The 23,581-nt window shown below is 39.1% G+C and overlaps 1 protein-coding gene across 1 annotated transcript in view; it reads left to right on the top strand.

Annotated features, from left to right (window-relative positions):
* Positions 1–23,581, top strand: part of cacng2a (calcium channel, voltage-dependent, gamma subunit 2a) — a 78,543-nt gene that overhangs the window by 41,883 nt on the left and 13,079 nt on the right. Inside the window, exon 2 of the mRNA XM_042004575.1 lies at positions 12,410–12,493. Within this exon, the coding sequence (XP_041860509.1) occupies positions 12,410–12,493 (84 nt within the window). The remainder of the gene's footprint in view (positions 1–12,409; positions 12,494–23,581) is intronic.

The raw sequence follows: 23,581 nt of genomic DNA, 5'->3' as shown, positions 1-23,581 counted from the left end.
TGACACTCTGGATTATTGCTATGACAATGATTGTGCTATAACCATAACATTCCTAGACCCAGTCAGTATGATTTGGTGCTCCTACCTGCAGGATGGCATAATTTATGTTTAACTGCACTGTTTGCACTAAATCTATTTACTTAATATTGGTCAGTATAAGGGGGAAAAAAAAGACTAGTATAGAACCTTCCATTAGAAGGGTCAACATTTGGGTAAAATAGTCAGGTGGATTGTCTGACTTACAATAAATAATTACCATTTTAAATTTCTAGAAAGCAAAAATGTTTATTGTCTTGCAGTTTTACAGCAAATTCTCTTTTTATTTGTGCATTCTTTATCCGGAGAAATTGCAGTGCAATAAATCATTGCATGTGCTTCTAGAAGACCAGGATTTGACTCAAGTATGAGTTGTTTTTCACTTAGGTTTTGTTTTGATTTAGTTAAACTATGGTGTGATTGTTCTGAGTGTAAAAAAAAAGTGAAGACCATCATCTAAACAGTGTGCACAAGACAAGAGAATCTCCGTTTGATGCAGGCATCAGAATGACGTTTTCTTGCAGTATATCTTCATTTGGTGTGCAGCAGTGTTCAGATTCAGCTCGCAGACCTCACTCTTTCTGAGCATTCATATGGTGCATGTGGTGCATCTTCTTCTAAAGCACACACGTAATTTAGCATGATGTGTTCACTGTCCACAACAATGTTTAGTATGATGTGTTCACTGTCCACAAGAATGTTTAGCATAATGTGTTCACTGTCCACAAGAATGTGAATGAGGCGCCCCCTAGCGACAGCTAAATCAGCATCCATTTTGCATCCTACCTCTCTCCAGCCAGAAAAAGTAAATCTGATTAAATCTTGGCCTTTCCTTTTGCTCTCATTCATTGTTTCCTCTAATAATGTCCCCTTGCATTTATATGCTGAATCAGCCATGGTATGTTTTCAAACGGTCAGTGCGTTGATATCCAGTTGCTGGTGTGTGATGCAGCATTGTAAGACAAAAGGCTGCTGTAAAGTGACTCACCAAGCCTTAAAAAATGTAAAAGTCAGTGTGATATTAAAACATGCCAGAAATGCATCTTTTTATAGTGTAACTACACCACCTACTTTTTGCGTAACTCCACCCACTTCCAAATTCTGAAAAATGCCTGAAACTGCAAGGGTTGGCGTGGGAGGTGTGGGGTGATCAGGGAGCGGAAAGTGGGCAAGTCGAAACACAGAGAGAAATAATTGAATGACAGACAGCAGCTCAGTGGCCACTAGCAAGATGAAAAGGGAGGTTTACAAAGCACCTACACCACAGAGCGGTCTTTGAGGTGGAAGACTTTTGCTCTCCTGAATCTCCTCAGCTACACATGAACAAGGTGGTGCTGAACCGTATCAGTCTGAGCCATTAGCGTTGTTACGCTGGCCTGTCAGCAGCTCTGGAAAACTGTGGAGACTCACGGCAGGTTGTGGCAGCTGCAGGAAGTGCTGCTGTAAGTTGCCGCCGCTACAATTTGAGCTGCTGTCTGTTGCCTGATGAGAATCAGTAGGTAAAGAATAAAGTCTGGTGTTACTTTTACACCCCTCAAAAGCCCAAATCCATCCCACTGCATGAATATTTCATTAGAAAGAAGAAAGAAGCTACTCCATGCAGCTGGATAGCGCAGTTGGCAGAGCATCCATCTCCCATGCGGGAGACCAGAGTTTGATTTCCTCTAGGGACAAATATTAACACCATCCAGTTGGGTCCTTAGGCAAGATCCTTAAATGCTACTGCCTAACCACCATAAGCTGCTTTGAATAAAAGCATCTGCTAAATCACTGTAATGTATACCATATAAGTTCACATATGTTCATATGCATTGGTGGGCATGGCTTTCTATGCCTGCAAGGCAAGGATCCATCTGCATCTGGAGGAAGGCGGCTGTGAGGTTTTAAAAACTTCTGGTTACGTAGGGAAACACCAAGTACGGCTCTAGATTACTGGCTTAACCCTGTAGGGGAGCGTTATGAGCCATTTTTGTCCCACAAAATCCCTTTTTTAAAGAAATTTAAAAAAGAATTATCAAGGTTTTCATCACAATTAAGTAATACTATGTTGTTTACAGCTCAAAAACCACATTTTAGGGTGCATTTTCCCTTTAAAGTCAGAAAATGAATGCTACTTTAATATTTAGATATTAGAGATATTCTCTTTTTGAGGACTTGAGTAACACAGAGTTGAAAAGTCTTTGGTGACATTACTAGTGGAAAAAAATCCTCGTATTTTCTATTTAAGTCAAAGTGGGAAGGCACCACCACTTCTTGTTTTCTATCAAATACAGCCTCACAAAGCAGTACAGTCTTACATGACATCTGTGATTTCTAAAAACATAAAAGGCAAGTTTCACAAGAGAGTGCAAAAGCAGAAGCTTAAAAATGAAGAGTGGTTTGAGGAAAAGAACGAAGAAAGCAGCGTGAAGAAATATTACAGACAGTCTGGCCTCCCCATGGTTTTGCTGCTCTTTTGCAAGTGTTTCATGTCCACCGTTTTTGGTTTTTTTTTTTCTTTCTTTTTCCATCAGCTCAGGAATAAACAGTCCCACAGAGCCCTGCCGCAGCTCACAGACAGACTCATATATGGTGTACGAGTTGAGTCGTGGGAGGTCAAATGACTATCTAGCATCTGTCAGTCATCCTGCAACGAGTCGAAACCTACCTCCAGTTGTCTGCCTCCCACATCACCTACAGCTACAGTCACTATGCTACATTACTGCCAACCTCTCAGCCTCTAAGATGCTCCTGTATTTTTCTCCTGTTTCATAGTTTGCTTTATGCTAACAAAATTCTTTATTTTCAATCCTTACTCAAGATTTTATCTTGAGCATTAAATCTACCACACAAAGGCCTCTGCTGCATGCTGCTCTCAGGTGTGGTGCATTAGGTAGAAAGACTCCGCCCCCCTTTTATAAACTCTGCCCCTTGGCTCAACTCTGCCATCTAGGCTTACAACTCACCATCCCACATCAGCATCAGAGTTCGTTTGCACATTAACACCTCCTCAGTGAATTGGACTTTGAGGAATTAAAGCCACCCACCGAAGCTGAATTACTTCCATGTGCTATATTTTAATGTAAAGGGTATCGGTCGGAGCCCTTTGATAGACTAGCATCCTGTCCAGGGTTTACCCTGTTTCTCGCCTGCAAAATGGTGGGATAGGCCCCGGCTTGTCCGCGACCCTGAAATGGAATAAGCAGTACAGAAATTAGATGGATGATTGAATGGGTACCAGTAAGATTTCATGCCCAGCCATCATATCTGTTATGTGCATGCCACAGACTCTCCGTGCAATACACTTCCACAATTTCATGTTTCAGCTTTTGAGCTCCTCAACATTGTGTTACTAAATAACAGTTATTTTATGTTTTTTTACACATTTACATCTTTTCTGACTCATCATGTCCACATCGTGATGCATCTAACAACTTTTCCCTTACTCCTAGCTCCTGGATGTTTTCTCCCCATCAATGCTGAAATAACCTATACATATCTGTAACTACTTCTGAGACTTTTGACATGAGATTGAAAGCTGTTTAAACACCTCCACATTGCAACCAAAAGCCAGATGTTAGCTGATTTAGTGATTTTTTTGACCAAGGGCAAACACATAGAAACCCCTTTTCTTTCCAAAGAAACATCAACCAGAACACTATGCAGGAAATAATGTATATTCCATAAAAATCTCTATTCTGTCTCAGAAGTTTCCATTATTATGAGCTGGAGGTGTGTGTTTAGATCTCAGCTGGCAAAAACCTTTTTACACTTCTAAAATAGTTACAGCTGAAGTGCAGCGTGGATGAGGGTGGTGTGGGTGGAGGCAACATGCATACACAACTGAATAGAGGGTTAAATCCAGATCTGATGCCCACTTTCTAGTTCTCAAATCTCATCGTTTTTCCACTACTTAAACTACTCTGTCCACACATTACTAAAGCTAAATATGGAGTGTTTACACAACAGTTCTTCTCCTGTGCTGACCTGAATGAAATGTGTGAACAGCAAAAAACTGTAACCCTTTATCTGTATATAGGAGTGGTAGTACATAAGGGCATCCCTGATTTTGCAGGGTTATTACTAAGATGAATTTGGTGATTATAAGGATAAATAAGGTGTGATTATAAAGATGAATAAGGCGATTAGACTCTTGTCACTTCCTCTAGGGTGGTTGTTCATTAGGAGGGAGAAGTTGTCATTGTATAACATACATGGACCCATTACCTTTCATCCTCTGGGGTTTATAAGCACACACCTGATGCTACAATGCCAGGATGCTACAACAGCATACCTCCAGAGCAACAAGACAAGACAACCATTTTTGTTCATTTCTGCAGTTTAATGACCCATTTATGTATCTCTTCTAAACAATAGTGGATTTTGGCTATATTGTCTGACCCATACAAGCATAACTGACTGCCTTTGTGGCAAGCTGGTGTGGACACCAGCTTGCAGGCTGTCTTTTCTGATACAGTAACAGCTGCTGACTAACGCTGTGTCAGTGGAGCTGTTGTGTGTCCAGGGGTTAAAGACACATCACCAGCTCCCTCCATGTAATCCTCCCCCTTGTAGGGGCCCAGATAGCAATATCCATGGCAACTGAAGTGAACAGCTCTGATGTCCACATGGCAACAGCTGCTGTTGGGACTGAGGACGGGTGGGAGGAGGACATGGGGTAGAGGAGAGAGGAGTGATGGAGGTGAGCTCTGGATGCTGACGCTCTCAGTGGCTTGCTGGAAAGTTTGAGAATGCCACCCACTGACAAATCAAAGGTGGGCTTGAATCTCTGTCTCTAACTCTCTCTTTTAAACTGCACCTCCTACTCAGTCGAGTCCTCCTGACCCTCTGTAGCCTCCTATCACTCAACCCTCCCCTTTCCACCATGGACCTCCTACGTGTTTGTGTCTCTTCAAACCTTTGTCTCCGTCTGCAGAGCTGTGGCAGCTGTGAGCCCATTTGATTACTGTTTAAAGGTGTCATGTGTGGGCAGGCCTGACCCGGATGTCTCTCTCTTTCTGGCATCTAGGAAAAAATTGACTGGTTTTGCTCATTTCCTGCCTGCAGATATGGGCAGTATGATGATAGCAAGTATGAGTACAATTCTGTGTTACAGATTTGTTTGTGCACCTCACCTTCATGAGGAGCTCCACGTGACTAAGGCATTGCAAGTCAATACAAAATGTGAAAAAGTAGCACATGATTTGGAGAGGTATTCATAAAGTTTCCTTTGAAAAAGGTCAAGTTTTCACAATCTAAATCCATTCCCAGCATCCTTCAGTTCATACTTAAGCTATGTTTAATACTTCATTACTTTAAGTTAATGACTAATATAAAAAAAAAAACAACTCGAATACATATATAAAGCTGAAACACCCTTATCAAGACAATGAGACCTCAAAGGACAAAAAAATGAGCTGATATTCATATGTAGACTTAGTCATCTAATGCCATATTAACCTATAGTTTTGGAGGGTACTTTTGCATCATCAACAATTTATGGATATGGCACTTTTCATACAAAAGAGCAGCAGAAAGTGCTTTACATAACAGCAGCAATAATAAAATACCAATTAAAAAAAATTTAAACTTCAAATAAAAAAAATTAAAGATGAGCCTTCATATACCGAAGTATGAAACACAACCAAATTAGTGAGTGACACAGTACAGAGACAGCACTGGTCAAGATTTTAAATTACCTCAGAACCAACATGGACTAGAAGAAACTGTCTGTGTTTGTTCTTCTTGACCTCAGTGCAGCCTAATATTGTAGATCACACCATTCTTTTAAACAAACCCATGGAGATTGGACTCTCAGGCACGATTTTTAACTGGTTTGAATCCTATCTCAGTGATAGAGAGTTTTTTATAAATATTGATGACTGTTCCTCTTAGAGCCACAAACTGAACTACGGTGTCCCACAGGGCTCAGTTCTGGGCCCTGTGCTTTTTAACATTTATATGCTGCCTCTGGGTGATGTCATCGGGAGACACGGCATAAATTTCCACAGCTATGCAGATGATACACAGCTTTATGTTGCTGTGTCTCCTGATGACACCAAACCAACTGATGCCCTTTTTAACTGTATCCTAGACATCAAATCATGGATGGCAGCAAACGTCCTTCAGCTCATTCAGGACAAGACAGAGGTTTTAGTTTGTAGTACTGGTGCATAGAGAGAGAAACTACAACAGCACATTTGCAACACTAAACTGATGGTAACTAATGATGGCATCTGAATGTGTGGAAATACCTGCTTTTTATCCTCAGTCTCCTGGAATCAGATATGACAGACAACAATTAAAAATCAGTAAATGTTTAAAAGAAAATGCCTTATGTATGTCAGCTAATTGAAGGCTGATGCCTTAAAAATAGAAGGAACTCTACAGGCCTTCCTGCTCATAGAAAGATGGCAAGAGACAAAAATGAGGCCTTGCCTTTTCTGCTCGTTATTAACCAGGAGCCAGGGGGCATGCCTCTGGTATCAGTACTGTAAGAAAAATCCTCTTAGCTGCATCACAGACCTCTTTTAACCAGTCAACACCTAAACCTTGGAACACTTCCACATTAAGCAGAACTCTGCTATAACTGGAGCTGATCCAGAACCCTGCACATAAGGGTGAACATGCTTGGGGAAAGCTTTCTTTTAAAGCACATAACAAAAGAGTAACATGGCCCAGAACAGTTGGTCCTTGTAGTTGTGTGCCAAAGGAGTTTGAAAATGGGCTGACCAAATAAACCGTGGCCCCTCAGGACCAGACTCAGAGCCTTGCTGTGTTGAGATGCTATAAATCTGCATCTCTCTTCACCACAACATGTTGTCCTCTCTGCTGCACTCCACTCTTGAGTGACTTTCAGTCTCTCCAGACCCTGTGGCAATGAAGTGCTTTATGGCTGGAGAGGACAGGAGGAGACGCAGGGGGCAAGTGGTGAGCCCATAGCTCACTCTCTTTACAGGGGGGCACCCCCGCCAATGGTGAGTGGGCTAACTGACAAGGGAAAAACAATCTACCTTATAAAACACATAACTGGACTCCAGCTAGGGTTTGATGATGGTTCGACCACAGCAGGATAGCTTGCACTCTGTTTTAATGGCAGCCACTGGATGTGGTTACCATTTGGATTTCAGCTTGACCCCAATCTTTGTTTTTAATGCAGAAAATTCCCATTTTTACTTGGTGTGTCAAGTTGTTTTATTAAATTGCCCCTGTGAGGTGATCCTTTCTATGATAATTCTTCTCGGGGTTTGATTAAATGAGAAAATCTTTGTTATATTGATTGTGACGATTAGTTGTATCTGTCACATGGTTGAGGCATAAGGTGTTATTTTAACATATTTAGAGAGATAGAAAGAAATACTTTATTCATTATAGTACTAATTATTTTAATGACATTTTAACAGTTAACTGTTTTTTTTTAAAAAAAACATTTTATTTATTTCAAGACTATTTTAATATATTTTTTCATATATTTAAAATTGTACATAGAATTAAAGCAAAACTTGTGAAGAAACTAGAATTTTAGATCTTTAGTTGTGTAAATTGTCTTTTTGTCCCTTCAATACTTGGGATGTTCACATGTCTGACCTGAAAGCTGACATCCATTTAAGCTCTGAAGCCAAAAACCTAAATTTAACAAACCTCGTTAGTTGTAAGTATAGAGGCCGGTTGAAACTATTAGTTCTTCCAGTCATGGGTGTAAAATTACAGTTACAAGCTTTTTATAGCTTGTGTAGGTTTCACATATGATTAAATGCAGAAGCAAAGTATTACTTATTCATCTACAGTATATATTTGATTATTGATTTCTGCTTATATTGATTTGATTTCTATATCAGTTTCAAAAGACATTTTGTTTTCTCATTTTTCTAATGTGATAATAAGAACAGTGCCACTTTTAGGATCTTTTGAAAGTCTATCTTGTTTTGAAGAATACAAAGAAACACATACAGTAGCTCTTTAGTAACTTAGTGCACAAAAGTCCTGCTCAGTGCACACATGAGCCTTTTGGTAACACCTCTCCAATAAACACCGGTATCCCGGTCAGAGCTTTTATTGGGCAAACTGATCTCTCTATACTGTTCCTCTGCACTGATGTGAAAAAGTTCCCTGAAATGAAAATGCTTTGGTAAAAAATTTACCAGCCAGCTGAGTTTATGTGTCTTACAAGAAAAGGACTGTTTGGAGCTGTTAAGTGTCACAAAAATCTTTCCGCATGCTTGTCGTAGTGTGGTGTCCCCCCCAATAGGCCGCTCTCCACAGCTGGTAATAAAAATTCGCATGAGCCAGCCAGCTGCACACCAAACCTTACACCCACTTGGTAACATTGATAAGACACACACCCACATACACAGTGCTCTGTGGGTTGCTGCTGCTGCTAGTTTGCCCAGACAGCTCCGCTGGGAGTGTGTAATGTAGTCGTATGTAAACACAAGTCATCGTTCAGCAAATGAGCTCTGAGAGGAGACACAAGTGTGCCTTCTCTTTCTACAAATGGAACTTATTTAAAGCTAATTTAAGCAGGCAAGTTGAATAGGAACACATTGTTATTTTCAACAGCAGCTGGAGGGGGAGTAGTTGCAGGAGGTGGTGGGGTTACACCTACAGTATTCACTAGCTCACGCCTGAAAGCTGCTGTGCAACAGTTAGCTAACAAACCTTCAGAAGATTATATGCCCTCAGCTCTAGTTAGCTTTAGTGAACTGAGAGCACCTTCCAGCTGATTGGAAAGAACCCAGTTTTAATCTTCAGTCTACCACTGTGAGAGGAGCTCATATCAGAGCATCAAGTTCAAACACTGTGCAGCCCTGTTAAACTCTGGAGGGCTTTTTCACAGTTCAGCTATTACTGTAGCACTCAAACTTGATGTATTCCACCTCCCGCTCCATCTTCCATCCCTGTCCTTTAAAACCTCTGTTACCTGTCCTTCATCTCTCCTCCCCCTTTACATTTTTTTTATCTCTCCCTTACAATTGTTCTAATTGCTACAGGGCCGTTGATGAAAATCAATGTTTCTTTGATTATGTGCCAGAGCTGAGTCAGTAGGAGCAATGAGTGGTCCACTGGAGGATTAGTGGGTATATTTGTGCTGAGGTTCCCATGCTTATTCTGAAATACTGTGCTGAAACTCAGCAAGTGTGTTGAAAAGAAATTAAAATTTTATAATTCAATGGTCAAGGTGGAAAAGTTTGAAAAAGTGGTATGGTCTGAGAAAAACTGAAATCCTTCTTTGAGTTAAGATACTTTCAAGAAATTCTGTCAAATTAACAAAAACGCTAAAAATGTTGGTTCAAAGCACAAAAGATGGTAAAAGCTTTGTAACGCAGAGATAGAGCTTTTAAACATTTTATTTCAGCAAATCAGTAATATGATTGGTGTTAATCCTTTCATAAATTATTGAAAAACAGAGCCACATTTTTCTCAAACAATATTTTATTTCTACAGACGTACAATGATGGTTAGTCATGTTTAACTTTTTATTCATTTTTTAAGTTTTAATCTAGTCTATCAAAATATCTATAGAATGTTATCATTTTTATCTCATATAAATGTTCCATAAATTATAGCTGTATAATATTTTTCCTGTTTATCACTGAGGCACACTTAGTTATTACAGTGTAATGTCGAATGGATCCCCTATTGCAGTGGTTCCCAACCTTTTTTCCTCAGGGACCCCGTTCATGCATATACTAATATGCCATGGACCCCCTGCTCCACCCTGTGCTGAAACCATGCTGGTTTTAAGCTTCTCAAAAGTGAGATTCTCACCATAAAAAATGTATTCTGGTTGAGTCCTGTCCTTTGATAAAGCCAAAGTTAAATGAACAACATACAGACTTACTTTTATTTATTAAAATAGGGACAATTTGTGTACATTTATCACAATGGCTTTAATGTTCAAAGCCTCAAGGTCCCCCTGTGCTCTTTCGGGGACCCCCTTGGAGGGTCCCCGAACCACTGCCCTAATGGATCCAGAATAATCACAGCTTTTCAGGATATTAGGCCGGCTCTCCAACCAACAGGTTAGGGCCTTTGTAAGAACAACTAAGACCTGCTTAAGCTGGGTTCGAATGTACTCGTCTGGCTTCTAACTACACCTATCCTAGTGTTTATCCAGCATTTCTCCAATAACTGACCTAGACAAGCGACCTCTGTGGTCACACTAGTTAGCTGTAGCCACCTCCTCATGCTATTGGCTCTTGTTGGTTGCCAGGTAACATTTAGAAGCTAGAACACAGATACAAGCGCCAAGAGTCCAGTTCTATGTGGGGATCTTAAAGTACATACATCAAATTAAATCATTTATCTATTCTTTAGTAAGTGGCAGTGTATTGAATGACTCAGTAATGTCCAATGAATGAATGAATGAAATTAAATTAAATTAAATTAATCAAAAATACTTCATCAAAGAGGGAAATTTCAATTTCAACTCACAGAATATACTAGAAAACACCACTTAATAGGTGTCCACTGTAATGACTACTATACATTAAACTTTTTTTTATTTTTTTTATTTATTTTTTTAAGAAAACAATGCTGGATCTTTCAGAAGTGTCCACCACTCTGTTACAGACTGAGTACAGTTAAAATATTTTCCAAAAATGTAAATCAGATTTAATCAAAATTCCTAGATCATCATCATCGTCATGGGAGGATTAATTATCTAGTGAATGTGCTCAGGAAGACTTCTATAAACTACTGTCTGTGAATACAGCACTGCATCCACCAAACTTACAGCTCGACCAATCAAAGAAAACCCACATAATAAAAACTACAAAATACAGATTCTCTGGACTGAATTAAAGTGAGGAAATATTTTGGCGTTCTGACCAATCAAAACCTTTAATTCTTTAGGAAATCATGGATGTTGCATCCTCCTTGGTATTGAGTTCAAAAGGAAGCATGGCATGAGTAGCATCTGTGAGGTCACCATTAACACTGAAAAAATGTGAGGATCTTCTGCCATCCAGAAAATATCTGTGCTGGGAAAGTATAGCTAATTTCAGCAAAGTTCAAATTCTACACATATTGCAACATGGCTTTGCAGCACAGTTTGGGTAATGAACAGACCTGCCTGCAGTTCAGACCTGTTACCATGGAGAAGATTTGGCACATCATATAACAAAAATAACGAGACTGTTCAGCAACCTAAGTCCTATATTAAACCAGAATACTGAAGCATTTCAACTTTGTCTCCTGCCTATAAAAGAGGTGATTCAACACAGAAGTAAACATGCTCCTGCTTTCTAAAAACTAATAAATGGAATGTTTTTACTACAAGGTGGGAACATTAATGTAATCTGTTAAATTTGTACATCATTTAGATTGAAAGACAAACTACACGGAGAGAAAACCTCCACCAGTCTAAGTCTTGTAAGAGATGAGGCAGTTGAAACCCTGCAGGTCGGTTCATGAACACTAAACATCAGTGGGAGAGCAGATCCAAGATGCTTTGATGCCTGTTTTTTCTCTCAGGTGTCACTCTCTCTAATGTCTGAGTGGTCTTCACTGTGGGGTCCCCCCACCCTAAGCTGCATGTGGATCATTCACAAAGTAATAACTGCACCCCGCTGTGCCCATCATGCCTCACTGCAACACCTGGCACTATGGTAACCAACACCTGACTCTCCAATTAAAGGGACACTGGAGAGAGAAAAGATGAAAAATTTAATGAAACGCTAATCTGGTCCAATCAAATGCCCCAAAATCTGCCTGCTCGGTGAGCAGCAGGTCATAGTAATGGCCACCTTATGGGTACTCCCCAGCCAACACCACCTTCACTAACCTCATCAGGGCAAAAACTCTTCACATGGGAGGGCAGACGGGGAGGAGATTGAGTAAGGGAGAAGAGAGGACTACCGTTTCCTGGGTGGACTGGACAGATAATCTGGACGGCTAGGTGTCAGCCAAATGAACGAACATTAAGAGATGAGGTTCCCTGTGCACATGCAGCTGGAGCAGCTCCAGGTCGCACCAGCTGCCCCGCTCGTGTTTACAAGCCTCCAACTGCTGCAGGTCTTCTCTCTGAACAAAGAGTCACTGATATAAACTGTATTCATGCTATCTGTGCTTGCCATTAAAGAAACTGCAAAATAATGCCGCACCTCAGTACACACTCATCTGCAGTTTTTTTTATTTATTTTTTAATTTTTTTATCAAAATCAAATGCAGGAGGTCTATAATTACCTCTTAAAATCAAGAGAAAAATATTTTGATTAACCTTAAAAAGGTGAAAAAGACCATTTAAACTGAATATTTTCACTTTTAAGAAATTGCAACAAGTAACCTACATTTTCTACCTTTAAGTTTATTGATTATAAGCCATTTTTGGCTCAGCTGTTTGTAGATGTCAACTGGTACGAACTCCTCTGAACTCTCTGTTTTTCCCCTCCAGGTAACTTCAAAGGGATGTGTAAACAGATAGACCATTTTCCAGAGGAAACAGATTATGAAGCAGACCCATCTGAGTACTTCTTACGTGAGTATACTTCTTCTTTACTTTCCATTGGGCAGGAAAAAAAAGCAGACATTTCCACCATTTTCTTTTGGATATTTGTCCCATTTTTTCCTCAGACTGAAGCGTGTTGCCTTTGGAAGCTCTTGGCCTGTGCATCAGGGCTGTTTCTGCCTGTTTTTAGCACGAAGCTGGCCAGACTGAGCCTTGCCAAGCAGCTCGTCTGTTTTTACTGCTCGTCTGTGTGTAACATAACGTGCAGTGTTACAGTCGGCTGTGTACTCTGTAAACACAGCCCATTGATTTCTGCTTCGTTTTCCTTTGGGCAAGCAAGACAGAGATGCTTTCAAACTCATTTGCTTACTAATCCTAAAAATCACAATCAGTCTGAGTTTGTCTTAAGTTTAGTCAATACCCCGGTAAATGTGTCCAAGCTGAAATTTTTGTGAATAACAGCTTATTTTGCATTTTCCCTTCATACTAAAACGTTTAATTAGTAACTATGTTGTTGTGGTTACTTATAATACTGGAGATGGTTGTTTCTATGGTCACTGTCACAGTGTTGCAACTGATGCAAGTAGAAAAGGTTTCTATGGCTACTGCTCTTCTCTCCTGTTTCTCACAGTAAGACAGAAATTATCCACAATTTGTAAACGATCAAATACTTTCACATACTTTTTTCTCAAGCAGATTTTTAATACATTTTTGGAAAGACAAGATGTTCTTTTTTGATTTCTTCTGTTAAGACAGATTTAATAAATGGACAAGTTGGACCATTATCCAGTGTTATGTAAATGACTATAAATTCATTTTTATGGTATTTCAGTTTCTATTTGTGAACTCTGACTTTCAGTAAAGCCAAAGTTGTTTTTGTATAGAACTGTGTTACAGTCTTTAGCTATGTCCAAGACACTCCCAGGAAAAGCAGGAAAAATGTGCTGCAGTTTATTGAACTGAAAAAGCTTAAAAAGTGAATGTTTGAGCTGAGCAGCTTTTTTCTTCAACACAGTTTGTACCCTTGTAGACAGGATTTCTTGTCAGCAGGCTTCAGGAATAGTTCTCCAACCTTCTTGAAGAACTTTCCGAAGCTCTTTGGAGGTTGGCAACCTTTTGATTGTTTTTTTTCTTCTTGTGTCAAGATGATCCCATATTGGAGATTCATCCCGCCTTAAGACCTGTTACTGATTTTTAGCTCAGTTCTTGTGTTATTTGGCATACTGATGCTTTCAGACACTGTGCTGGAAATAGTTTTTAGGCCGTCCACCTCTTTATTTGTCCTACACTTGCCCAGTTTCCTTAATTTTCTAAAGGGCATATATTGATGGGCGATGTATGGATGCAGGCTTGCAGCCAAGGAGCAGACAGATGAAGGAACATGACTGACTTTATTTTAAACAAACCAATAATGCTGCCAAGACAGAAACTCTAGAAGTCTAAATTCAAAACACACAGGAGACCAATCCAAGATTTACAGAGTTGCAGACTGTAGACAGTTTCACAACAAGGATGTGGCACTGAACAAGGGAAACCAGCAAGTATTTAAACTGTTAGAGCTAATGACAACTAAAGACAGCTGTGTTAATTGCCTGACAGAATCCAGGTGTTTGGGCACAACAGAAAATTAATTCAAATCATGAATTAAAACAGAAAACCCTAATGTGCTCTGACAACAGAAATAATTAGAAATCTAAATCAAAGTTAAACAAGACTAAAACAAAACCCTAAACACAAGACGGAGCACATGCTGTAGGGATATGCGAGTTCTCGGCTTAGAACTACTTTGTTAGTGCAAAGTAACATTTAATCCCTGCAAACTGTCATTTTTGGTATTTCTTGTAGATTAAAAAAAGAAAGAAATGGCAACAAGTGATGTGTTTTTGTGACAGGCTGCCAGTAACAAAGAGTCTAAAGATCTGATTTAACATCGGTTCTCTGCTACTTACCTGTGTAGATGCAACATAGATTTATCCTTTAAATTGTCTTTTTTATGCTTGAATGATTCATAGGTTATTTTAAGTGGTATAACAAACACACAAAAACACATTCCTCTGAAAATGTTGACCAAATGATACTGAAAAGTAGTGAAAAAGGAGAAAATATCCAGAAAACTATTAATAAAGACCACTTTAAAATATTGCAAGAAGGCTTTTGCAGGGGGTTATCTATATATACACAAATTACCTCATATGTTGTCCATTTTCTCTAAATTTTTCTCTTTGTGTAACACAAAAGAGTGCTGCACAGAGTGAACGTTCACATCTTGACATCAAGCACTGCACAAGTCTACTAATTACCTATTAATTTGTGTCAGGTGTGTATAAAAACAATAATAATAATGATAACAGAAAGAGGTTCCTGGATTGCATTATGGATGAAGGTGCATAGATTTTCTATAGATACAGTATATGATCTGAAAGTAATTTTTTTCCACAGTATGATGTTGCCATGGCCTTTTGATTTCCAGTTAGTGAGTATGTTTTCTTTGTAATAGTAAATGCTGGAGGAAGTGCTTTAGATTAACTCCAACTCAAATACTCTTTTCAGAGTGTATGCAAGTAACACAAAGACCGAGGTCCACAGTCCTAAATGGATCTAATCTTGAAAAAATGGTTTATGTGATCAAACCTGGCATTAAACATGTAGGCTACACAGTCACTCACTTTAAAGTGTTTCCTATATCTATCTGTAGTCAAGGGCTCCCGACTCTGAGCATAATTCTGCAGAATCTGTTGGTGTTTTTCTTTTAGGAAGGGGCCTGCTTGTATCCCAGGACACATTATCAAGACACGTGCAGCCCAGACCACTCCCAGCTTCTCTTCATGCATTAGTCACCTACTTGCAGCTGAATTACCTAAAGCCCTTCCCATTTCTTCAATGCTCTTAATCATAGCAAGCTTGTCCATCAATCAAGTATGATTTAACCAAACAGATTGGATCATAATATCTTAAAACCTTTATTTGATTTGTTTCATGAAATTGGAAAATGTAAATCAACTCAAGTTAACTGACCCTTAGAAAACAATACTTGTGCTGATTTCAAACTGATATTTCAGACAAATTTGCTTTCTGCCAATACTTTCTCAGTTTTAACATTTTTTCATTATTACAGAAAGAAACTGTGCATATGTGGCTTTCTGAACCCATTAAAACAAGGTGACTGACTCCTATCACATTCCAAGAGACAACAGTGCAGTGAAACCCACAACCAAGGAGACTTCTGCAACAGAAAGGAAGGGCATATGACCATCTTACAGGCAGCAGTGGAAAATAAACTTTGATTTACTTGACAGTTTAGGCTGCCAGCCATGGCTCAAACCGGAAAAATGGATCCAATCCTTTAGTTGGAGCTTCTGTCAGTTTTAGAGACTCCATAGGAGACACTTTGGTTGGTAAATGTGTTCTTGTTTACTTTTGCACCCCAAAATCCAATTCAGAAAACAGCTGATTGGAGCAGGAACTGATGTATATGTTTCATCATGTACTACAGTAAATAAATACCAGGTCTTGTTGAGGATTTTTGTCCAGTGTAAAAAGGTGACTCAAATAAATTTTTAAGACTTGTCCTCATTTTATTTGGATAACAATGATTGGAAAATGTGTTTGATTTGGTAAATGAGACACAAAGCAATATTAGTTTCCAGTTTCAGTCTGCTGAGATTACGAGATCCAGCCGACCCCATTCTGCCCTGCCCTGCTGCAGCCTGAAGTGATCAGAAAGTGTCCATCTCCCTGTCTTCATCTGCGGGAGACAGCGATGGAGAACTCTCAGAGAGCTGAGCGGTGCGTGCCAGTGCTGGAGATTAAGCCCAGCCAATTAGGCTGTGTTTGAGTCAGCGCTCTGAGCGGTTGTTCCCGTCCGTCTGTGCTACGGAGAACGGTTATGATAACAGCTCTGGTAATGATTCTAACTATGCCGAAGCTGTGGTGATGGCAGATCAGACTCATAATGAGGCATCTCTCAGGCTGGGGATGACAGTTGAGGGGCAGAGGCCACGCTCTGGTCCTCGCACCACCGCCACTTGTCTGCGCGTACATGTTTTCTGAGTGTGTGTTAACCTCTTCTCAGGCTGTGATTGGAGGAGAAGGCCGCAGTGCTCCCAGTGGCTTGCCAATTAGGACACTCACATCCATAAATATTTCAGCCTCCTTCTTATATAGGTCAGGCCTCTCTTGATTGCTGTCTCTCTCTGTATCTCCTCACCCTCACACCAGTAGTATTGCATGTACAGTACTTATTGTCTTCTCAGCCATGATGATTCACAGCATCACACTTCTTAAACATTTTTCCTTGGGTGCATGACGAGGTCACAGGGGGCTCAGGCAGCATCTTGCTGGATGACGTTCTTTACATCTGCACATTGCTTCTTCATGGACACACCTGGTATTTCCATAATGAGGAGTTACACGCTGCCTCTGGGTGGACGGAGAAGGAAATCTGCTGTAACATGCAGGCAAAGGGAGTTATGCAATAGAAATGAGGTCAATTCAGGTGAAGACCCAGTGGAAATGACATCACTAAGAAGCTTTATGGTCCAAAATCAAGGGAACATGCTGGTGATGTCATCAGAAGAAAGAGGAAAATGTTTGGTGATGTAGTTGCCAAGCAGGAAAACATACATATCTGACTATATTCTACTAAGCCTGCAGCCCGCTCCATCACACAAACATTGATGGTTGTCCTCATGCCAACATCCACACACTTACAAATTTAAACAAACACACCACATATCTGTAGCTCTGTGTGTGTGTCTGCTCTGTGTGTCCTAAGCTCTCCCAACAGCAAGGCAGTTTGCACATCAACACTGGGTTATATAAGCCAGCTGAGGCACACTAAAGCGCCAGTGGGTTTTTAGATCATGCCGCGTTGGAGCTCCCATCATCCACTGCTCTACTGGGCGCTAAGCAGCTGATAGAGAAGAAACAGGAGAAGAAAACGCCCAGTTACGCAAGCTGCTCAAACTAGAACTGAAAGATGGAGATCAGAAGGCCGTGTGATGTGGCGTGGGTCTGATTTCAGTAAATGAGTGCTGCTTAGTCAAACATTTCATTCTCTTGATATGATGTTCAGAAGCATTCTCCTCCTTCTGCATTGAGAATTATTATTATTTTTTTTATTTTTTTTTTTTTGCATGGAGCTAAAATGATCTTATTTCTGGTATTATTATTATCAAACTACAGCTGCAGGTTTGGATCTTTCAGCTGATCTTATATTGTGTGACTTTATGAACTGCTCACAAACTTCTCTTGTGTAAATCTTAAAAGTTGTTTATAGCTTAAATGACGTCAGATATTTGATCCATCTCATGAAATATGCAGTATAAACGTGAATTCTTTATTTTATTTTATTATTTTTCTTTTATGAAAGATTCTTTATGGTGCATTTGCTTATAACAAATATAATAAAGCAAATTATAGTCTGACATTTGGAATGAATAACATTTCATACTTGTAATAAATAGTATAATCTAGTGTCCCAGCAACAGGGACAGCTTCAAAATGAAAGGTTAAAGCTATTAAATGTGAAGAAATAATAATAAAAATATTGATTTTGTCCAAACGGTTAAAAATTAAACAATCAGGAGACAAGTAAGGAATGAGATTGTGTTGTCCACATGCATAAACTAATCCAAACTGAGCACTCTAGCAGTTTTACTCATTCTCCAGATTTGATTAACACCTCAGAGCTTTGTGTTTTTTTCACCTCTTTCAGCTTGCATTTGCAAATTTTTTGCAGTGATCTACCTGCAGACCTGGTGCAGATGACTAATTTTACTTTATAGAGGCCTTATGCAAAAGCCAACACCATCAGACAAGTGAAGAGCAGTGTATCTTGCTAAGTGGATTAATGGTAGTCTTGGTCTTCATATGAAAACTTTAAAAAGAAATAATCACAATGGAATTTTCCATGCTCTGCGCTCTGACAGTCATTTTAAAAAAGCAGTAGACAAACAAACAAGACTGGAAATTCAGTGTTTTTTTTTTTTAACTCATTATAAGCAGTTAGATTTTGTGAATTTTAATGCTGATTAATTACTATATGCAAGCATCTAATGGTGTAGTGATTTCTTCCCTAAGCTAAGATTCCAAGAGGTCAGATTCTGGTCTTAACCCTTCATGGCAGATCCACTGCCCTATGTTTTTAGTTCAAGCTTTTTGTGGCGTTTGCATTTTCTCTTACTCCTAGCAGCGTTTGCACCGACATTTCCTACCGCTTCAGGCTGCATATTTGCTTGCGTCACATCAAAAGCCACTTTGTTCTTCTCACCCAGCAGCCCGCTGTAATCCCCCTGTCCCCCAACTGTGTCCCAGTTCCATACCATAGGCTGATATAAGTAAACACTAGATTCAAATGTTAGTGCTAACAATGGGCTGTCATTGAATAGTCAAGAAGTTGCACTCACAAAATACTGATGTTTAAATGACAAATGAGAACATGATTTTATATCAAATCATGGATCAGTATAGGAATGTCAAATGAACAAAAGCTGGATTTATAATATAATAAATATATTTAAGCCAGTCCGAAACACTATAGCAAATAAAGGGTATTGTCTCTGGAGGTGTAAATAAGTTGCTGTTTGCTGTAATTTTTGCCACATCAGCTTCAAAAAGGTGACAATGGATCAATGTAGTCTTCACAGATTCCTTCTTTTTGCTGTCAAAGCTGTCAAAACATCTAGTATAATGTTTTTACACTATTAAAGATAGTGAGTTAGTCTATTTTTAGTATATTTTCTTTTTTTTTTTATCTTGAGCTGAATGTTTATTTTTGCCTCATTTCAGTCATATTTCAGTGAAAGCATCATAGTACACAAGCAAGTAGTTTTCTTCATATGAATATGATTTTTTTTTTTTCATTTTTACCTCCTTAATAATCCATGTAAGGAACTTTTCTGGGTATTTTTTTCCCTGAGCTGTTTGTATGAGTTACTCTGAGAGTATTTGCTGACATTGATGAGGCCAGCCTCCACAGCCCATCACCCCGGGGCCTTGTATCAGACTGGACGCTGGCCTGAGCTGGCTCTGGTGTTGCCCAATAAAATCAATAGAATAGGGGAAGGGGATGACAACAAAACCAGCTACCCCGACCCATACTGTAAGAATCTAGTAACAGAGAGTGTGTGTTTGTGGTGTGGATCGGGGTAAAGGCTCACATTAGTAGGGAGGGCCTGTCAGGAGTGTATGGTGTGTTAATACTTGGCAACAAAGTTAAGTACCAGCTCAGCATTTCATCCAGCATGGATTCAGCACCCATTCAGTCGTGGTGACATTGGTGACATTGAATCTTGTGTAATTTTAGCAGTAACCATGGCAACAAATAAGAAATCTATTGTCTGATACATAAAACACAGAGCACACGGCTGTGAGCCAATAAATTAAAAGCCAATCATTTTTGTCCTGATTGACTGAACGAATGCCAGCCCTCTCATTTTATATCATATTAAGGGGGAATATAGAGGCAGCACAGCTTGTAAAACACAGAGCTGAAGAAGTGTGTCCTCATATTAAAGCAAGATTAGTTACAGGACGAGCCGCAGTGTGCAGCTGTCACTAGGGTTTCATCTAAATGGTTAAACGCGCACACGTTTGTTCGTCTGAAAGTTCCCAGCACCGTGAGAGAAAATTGTAAGCTTGTGTCATTTTTATCTCTCAGCATAAAGAGTCAGGTTTGACAGTTTGCCAGCTTTTTATGCCAGCGATAATCAAAGTAAGAACAGTTTGAGTGTTGCAAGCCGGAGGGAAAGCAGATCCTCTTTCAATCAAAAGCAAAAGGACGTCCAGATGCTAAACTCGTGCACAGAATGAAGTGTTCAAAGAACAGAAGTGTTATGGAAATGTGCTCTCAAGGAGTTGTTATAGGCAAAATGAATTTGTGTTTAGATTTTCTTCAGTTAGTACACATCATAGAGGATCATTAGATTTCTTTTATGCATTTCAGTTTGAGTTTTTTTGTTGTTGTTGTTGTTTGTTTTGTTTTGCTTTGCTTTGTTTTATTTTTATCCACCAGCACTGAGACATGTTTGTGATTAATCAGTTTGCTGTGAAATGAGGATATCAGTTCTTAAAGGTACCATTACGAGTTTTTTCACCACTAAAAGTTCTATGAGGCAGGATTTGGTGGTATTATGGTATACTGGTGTCTTTAAAGATACAGTTGATTTAGAGATGCTGCAGCGAGGTGAAAAAGACAAATAACAGAGAAAAGGCTTCAACATTCAGGTGGTAGGGTCAGAAATAACATGAAAGCATGGATCCTTCCTCCCTTGTATAAACAATTTGGGCTTGTAGTGGTGAAATGGTGCAGTGAATAGTACCTACGTGGCCTGGTTTTACCACCACAGCCTACCTGGGTATTGTTGCTGACCATGTCCATCCCTTTATGACCACAGTGTAGCATCTTCTGATGCTACTTCCAGCAGGATAATGCTCCATGTCACAAAGTTGCTTTTTTGAACATGACAATGAGTTCACTTGACTCCAATGGCCTCCACAGTCACCAGATTTCAATCCAACAGAGCAGCTTTGGGATGTGGTGGAACAGGAGATTCTCATCATGGATGTGTAGCTGATAAATCTGCAGCAACTGTGTGATGCTGTCATGTCAATATGGAGCAAAACCTCTGAAGAATGTTTCCAACCCCTTGTTCAATCTATGACACCAAGAATTAAGTCAGTTCTGAAGAGAAAAGGAGATCCAACCCAGTCCACTACAGTAGACTGGGGCCGACTTGCTTTGAGTTTCTTTGAGTTGTGAAAATTGAATGTTGCTAATTAAGTTGCTGTGGACATTGGCATCAGTTTTTTAAAAGTATTTTTTTATTTACTCCATAACCATGACACTAGCCCTTATCATTGAGTCGCTCCTTCTCTGCTGGCGTGTACTGCTGGTCATGCTAAGCTCTCAAAGATACTGTCACACACACATTCAGCATGGTCTGTGTGGAGATCAGCAGTGGAGTGGAGGGTAATTACAGCAATGGAAATGTGTTCTATGAAGAGGATGTTTAACTATGTGAGCGGACCTGTCATGTGAGGTCATTTTACTTTTATGGTGTACCACTGACCCATCTCTGTGTGATGTGATTTTGATATGACAGTGCAGAATTTAGTAGGATAGCTAATGGGCTTTTAAGCTGGGTGCAGGCTGTATGTGCAAAGATCATTGATATATTACTGGTGATTTCAGATTTTTGTTATGTGATGGTATTTATTTATTTATTTTTTATATGCAGAAACAAAGATTTTTAATAGTTTAAAATTTTAGCTGATTCTGCTCTGTAAAGGTGTTATTTTTCTGCCTTTCTACCTGTCGACTTTTTAAAGCATTTTAATTCATTATATTGTTTTTCTTTGTTTCATAACTCATTTTATTGTCATTTTATCGTATTTTAACTGTTCAGTGCTTTAAACTAATTTTTTCCTTCTTTCTTTCATGTGAAGCACTTTGTGTTGGAGTTGTGCTTAAAAGATGTCACATAAATTAAGAAATTAACTAAGAACTCTGTGTTCAGTTTTGGTCTATCTAAAAGTATAATCCCGTATTTATCTGTTTTGCATCATTTTAAAGCAGAACTTCAGCAGATTTGGAACTTTGGCACCCTCTTATGAAGGCTAATTCCTTTTGCATCCCATCTCTTGTTTTATCTCTTGCTCTGTCACTTTGCCTCTTTCTTTACCCTGCTTTGACCAACAATTTCCTCTTGCATGTCTCTGCTGAATCGACTATGGTGTTGATGTTTATTATGCTGGTGTGTGATGCAGTGTCATAAAGCAAAACCTAGCTGTCATGTGATGCCAGGGGCTGGAAAAAAATGTTGTGAAATATGGTATCTCAGCCTTGGAATGCTGCAAGACAACAGTGGCTCCAGGAATGTGCATAATGAATGTCCATGTGCCATGAAAACAAGTCAGAAGCACATAGTTTTAGGGTTAGAAATGTGTGTGTTGTTGCTTTAATGAAATCTCCAAAAATGTTTCTCAAACATACATCAAAAATGTGTCTGACAGACAGATTCTGCACTTTGTGAATATTCTTACAGGCTTTTTTTTATTATTATTTTTATTTTTTACACTGCATTGTTAAATAATTTAATTTAAGAACATCAAAAATTTTGTTGACCTGAACATCACTTAATTTTAGTTGGTGATCATGTGAAAAATGTGACATTTAATAATTTGTGCCATTAGGTATTCTCATAAACACACCTTTTCTGTTGAGCTGTGCTCAACGAAAAGAAGATGGCGTCCTTTTTTTGCCTCCTCAAGAATGAGAACAAAGTTCTGTTCTTGGGAGTATGTAACAGTCTTTACATTTTTTCAAAGAAGTATGCTCTATTTATCTGTTTTTTACCGTCGGAACTGCAAATTATCCTAAACTGTGATTACATCAACCACTTTTATTCAGATTAATAATTCAATCAGAATCAAAAGGTTTCATGTAAACAAAATTTTATTCTGATTAAACGCTTTGCAGCATGTAAATGCAACTTATCAGATCTTTTCTCTGGTTTTCATGTTAACAGAATGAGTTCAATCATAATATTTAGAAAAATGTCCATGTAAACACAAGTCGTTTAAATAACTCAAATATGAGGCCCTTTTCTTCCAGCCTCCCAGCAGGTACTCTCCTTTTATGAGGAGAACTTTCTGTAACCAAAGGTTGCATGGTAGTATCATGGTTGGTTGAACACATGAACAGAAAACCAGAACCCTTAATTATAAGCCATATTAACAGCAAATTGTTTAAAAAAAAAACACAAAGGCATTTTTATAGAGGCATTTTAATTTTTCTAACCGTTGCAGGTTCAACTCTTTCTCATTCCTGTGATACAAATAGAAAAAGCTCTTGTGGGTATTTAGTCTTTTAGGAATGTCCCTTATCTCCATAACCCTCCCCATAACCTCTTAGAAATGGTTGGGCTACAGGACAGCCAGACAGAGCTCGGCTTTGGTCTAATCCAAAACAATGTAGTTAAACTGGTGAGGAAAATCTGGACTGGACTACATAGCAGGGACTTGCATGCAAAGAAAGTCTTGATTTTCTGTTCTATCAAACTTTTAACACAATTTGTAGCTTCACACACCAGCGAACAAAGCCATTTATATGTAATA

This window comes from Melanotaenia boesemani, chromosome 2, assembly GCF_017639745.1.
Source record: "Melanotaenia boesemani isolate fMelBoe1 chromosome 2, fMelBoe1.pri, whole genome shotgun sequence".
Taxonomy (NCBI): Eukaryota; Metazoa; Chordata; class Actinopteri; order Atheriniformes; family Melanotaeniidae; genus Melanotaenia; species Melanotaenia boesemani.
The sequence above is the reverse complement of the archived record's forward strand: the minus strand, read 5'-3'. Positions and strand labels throughout refer to the sequence as shown.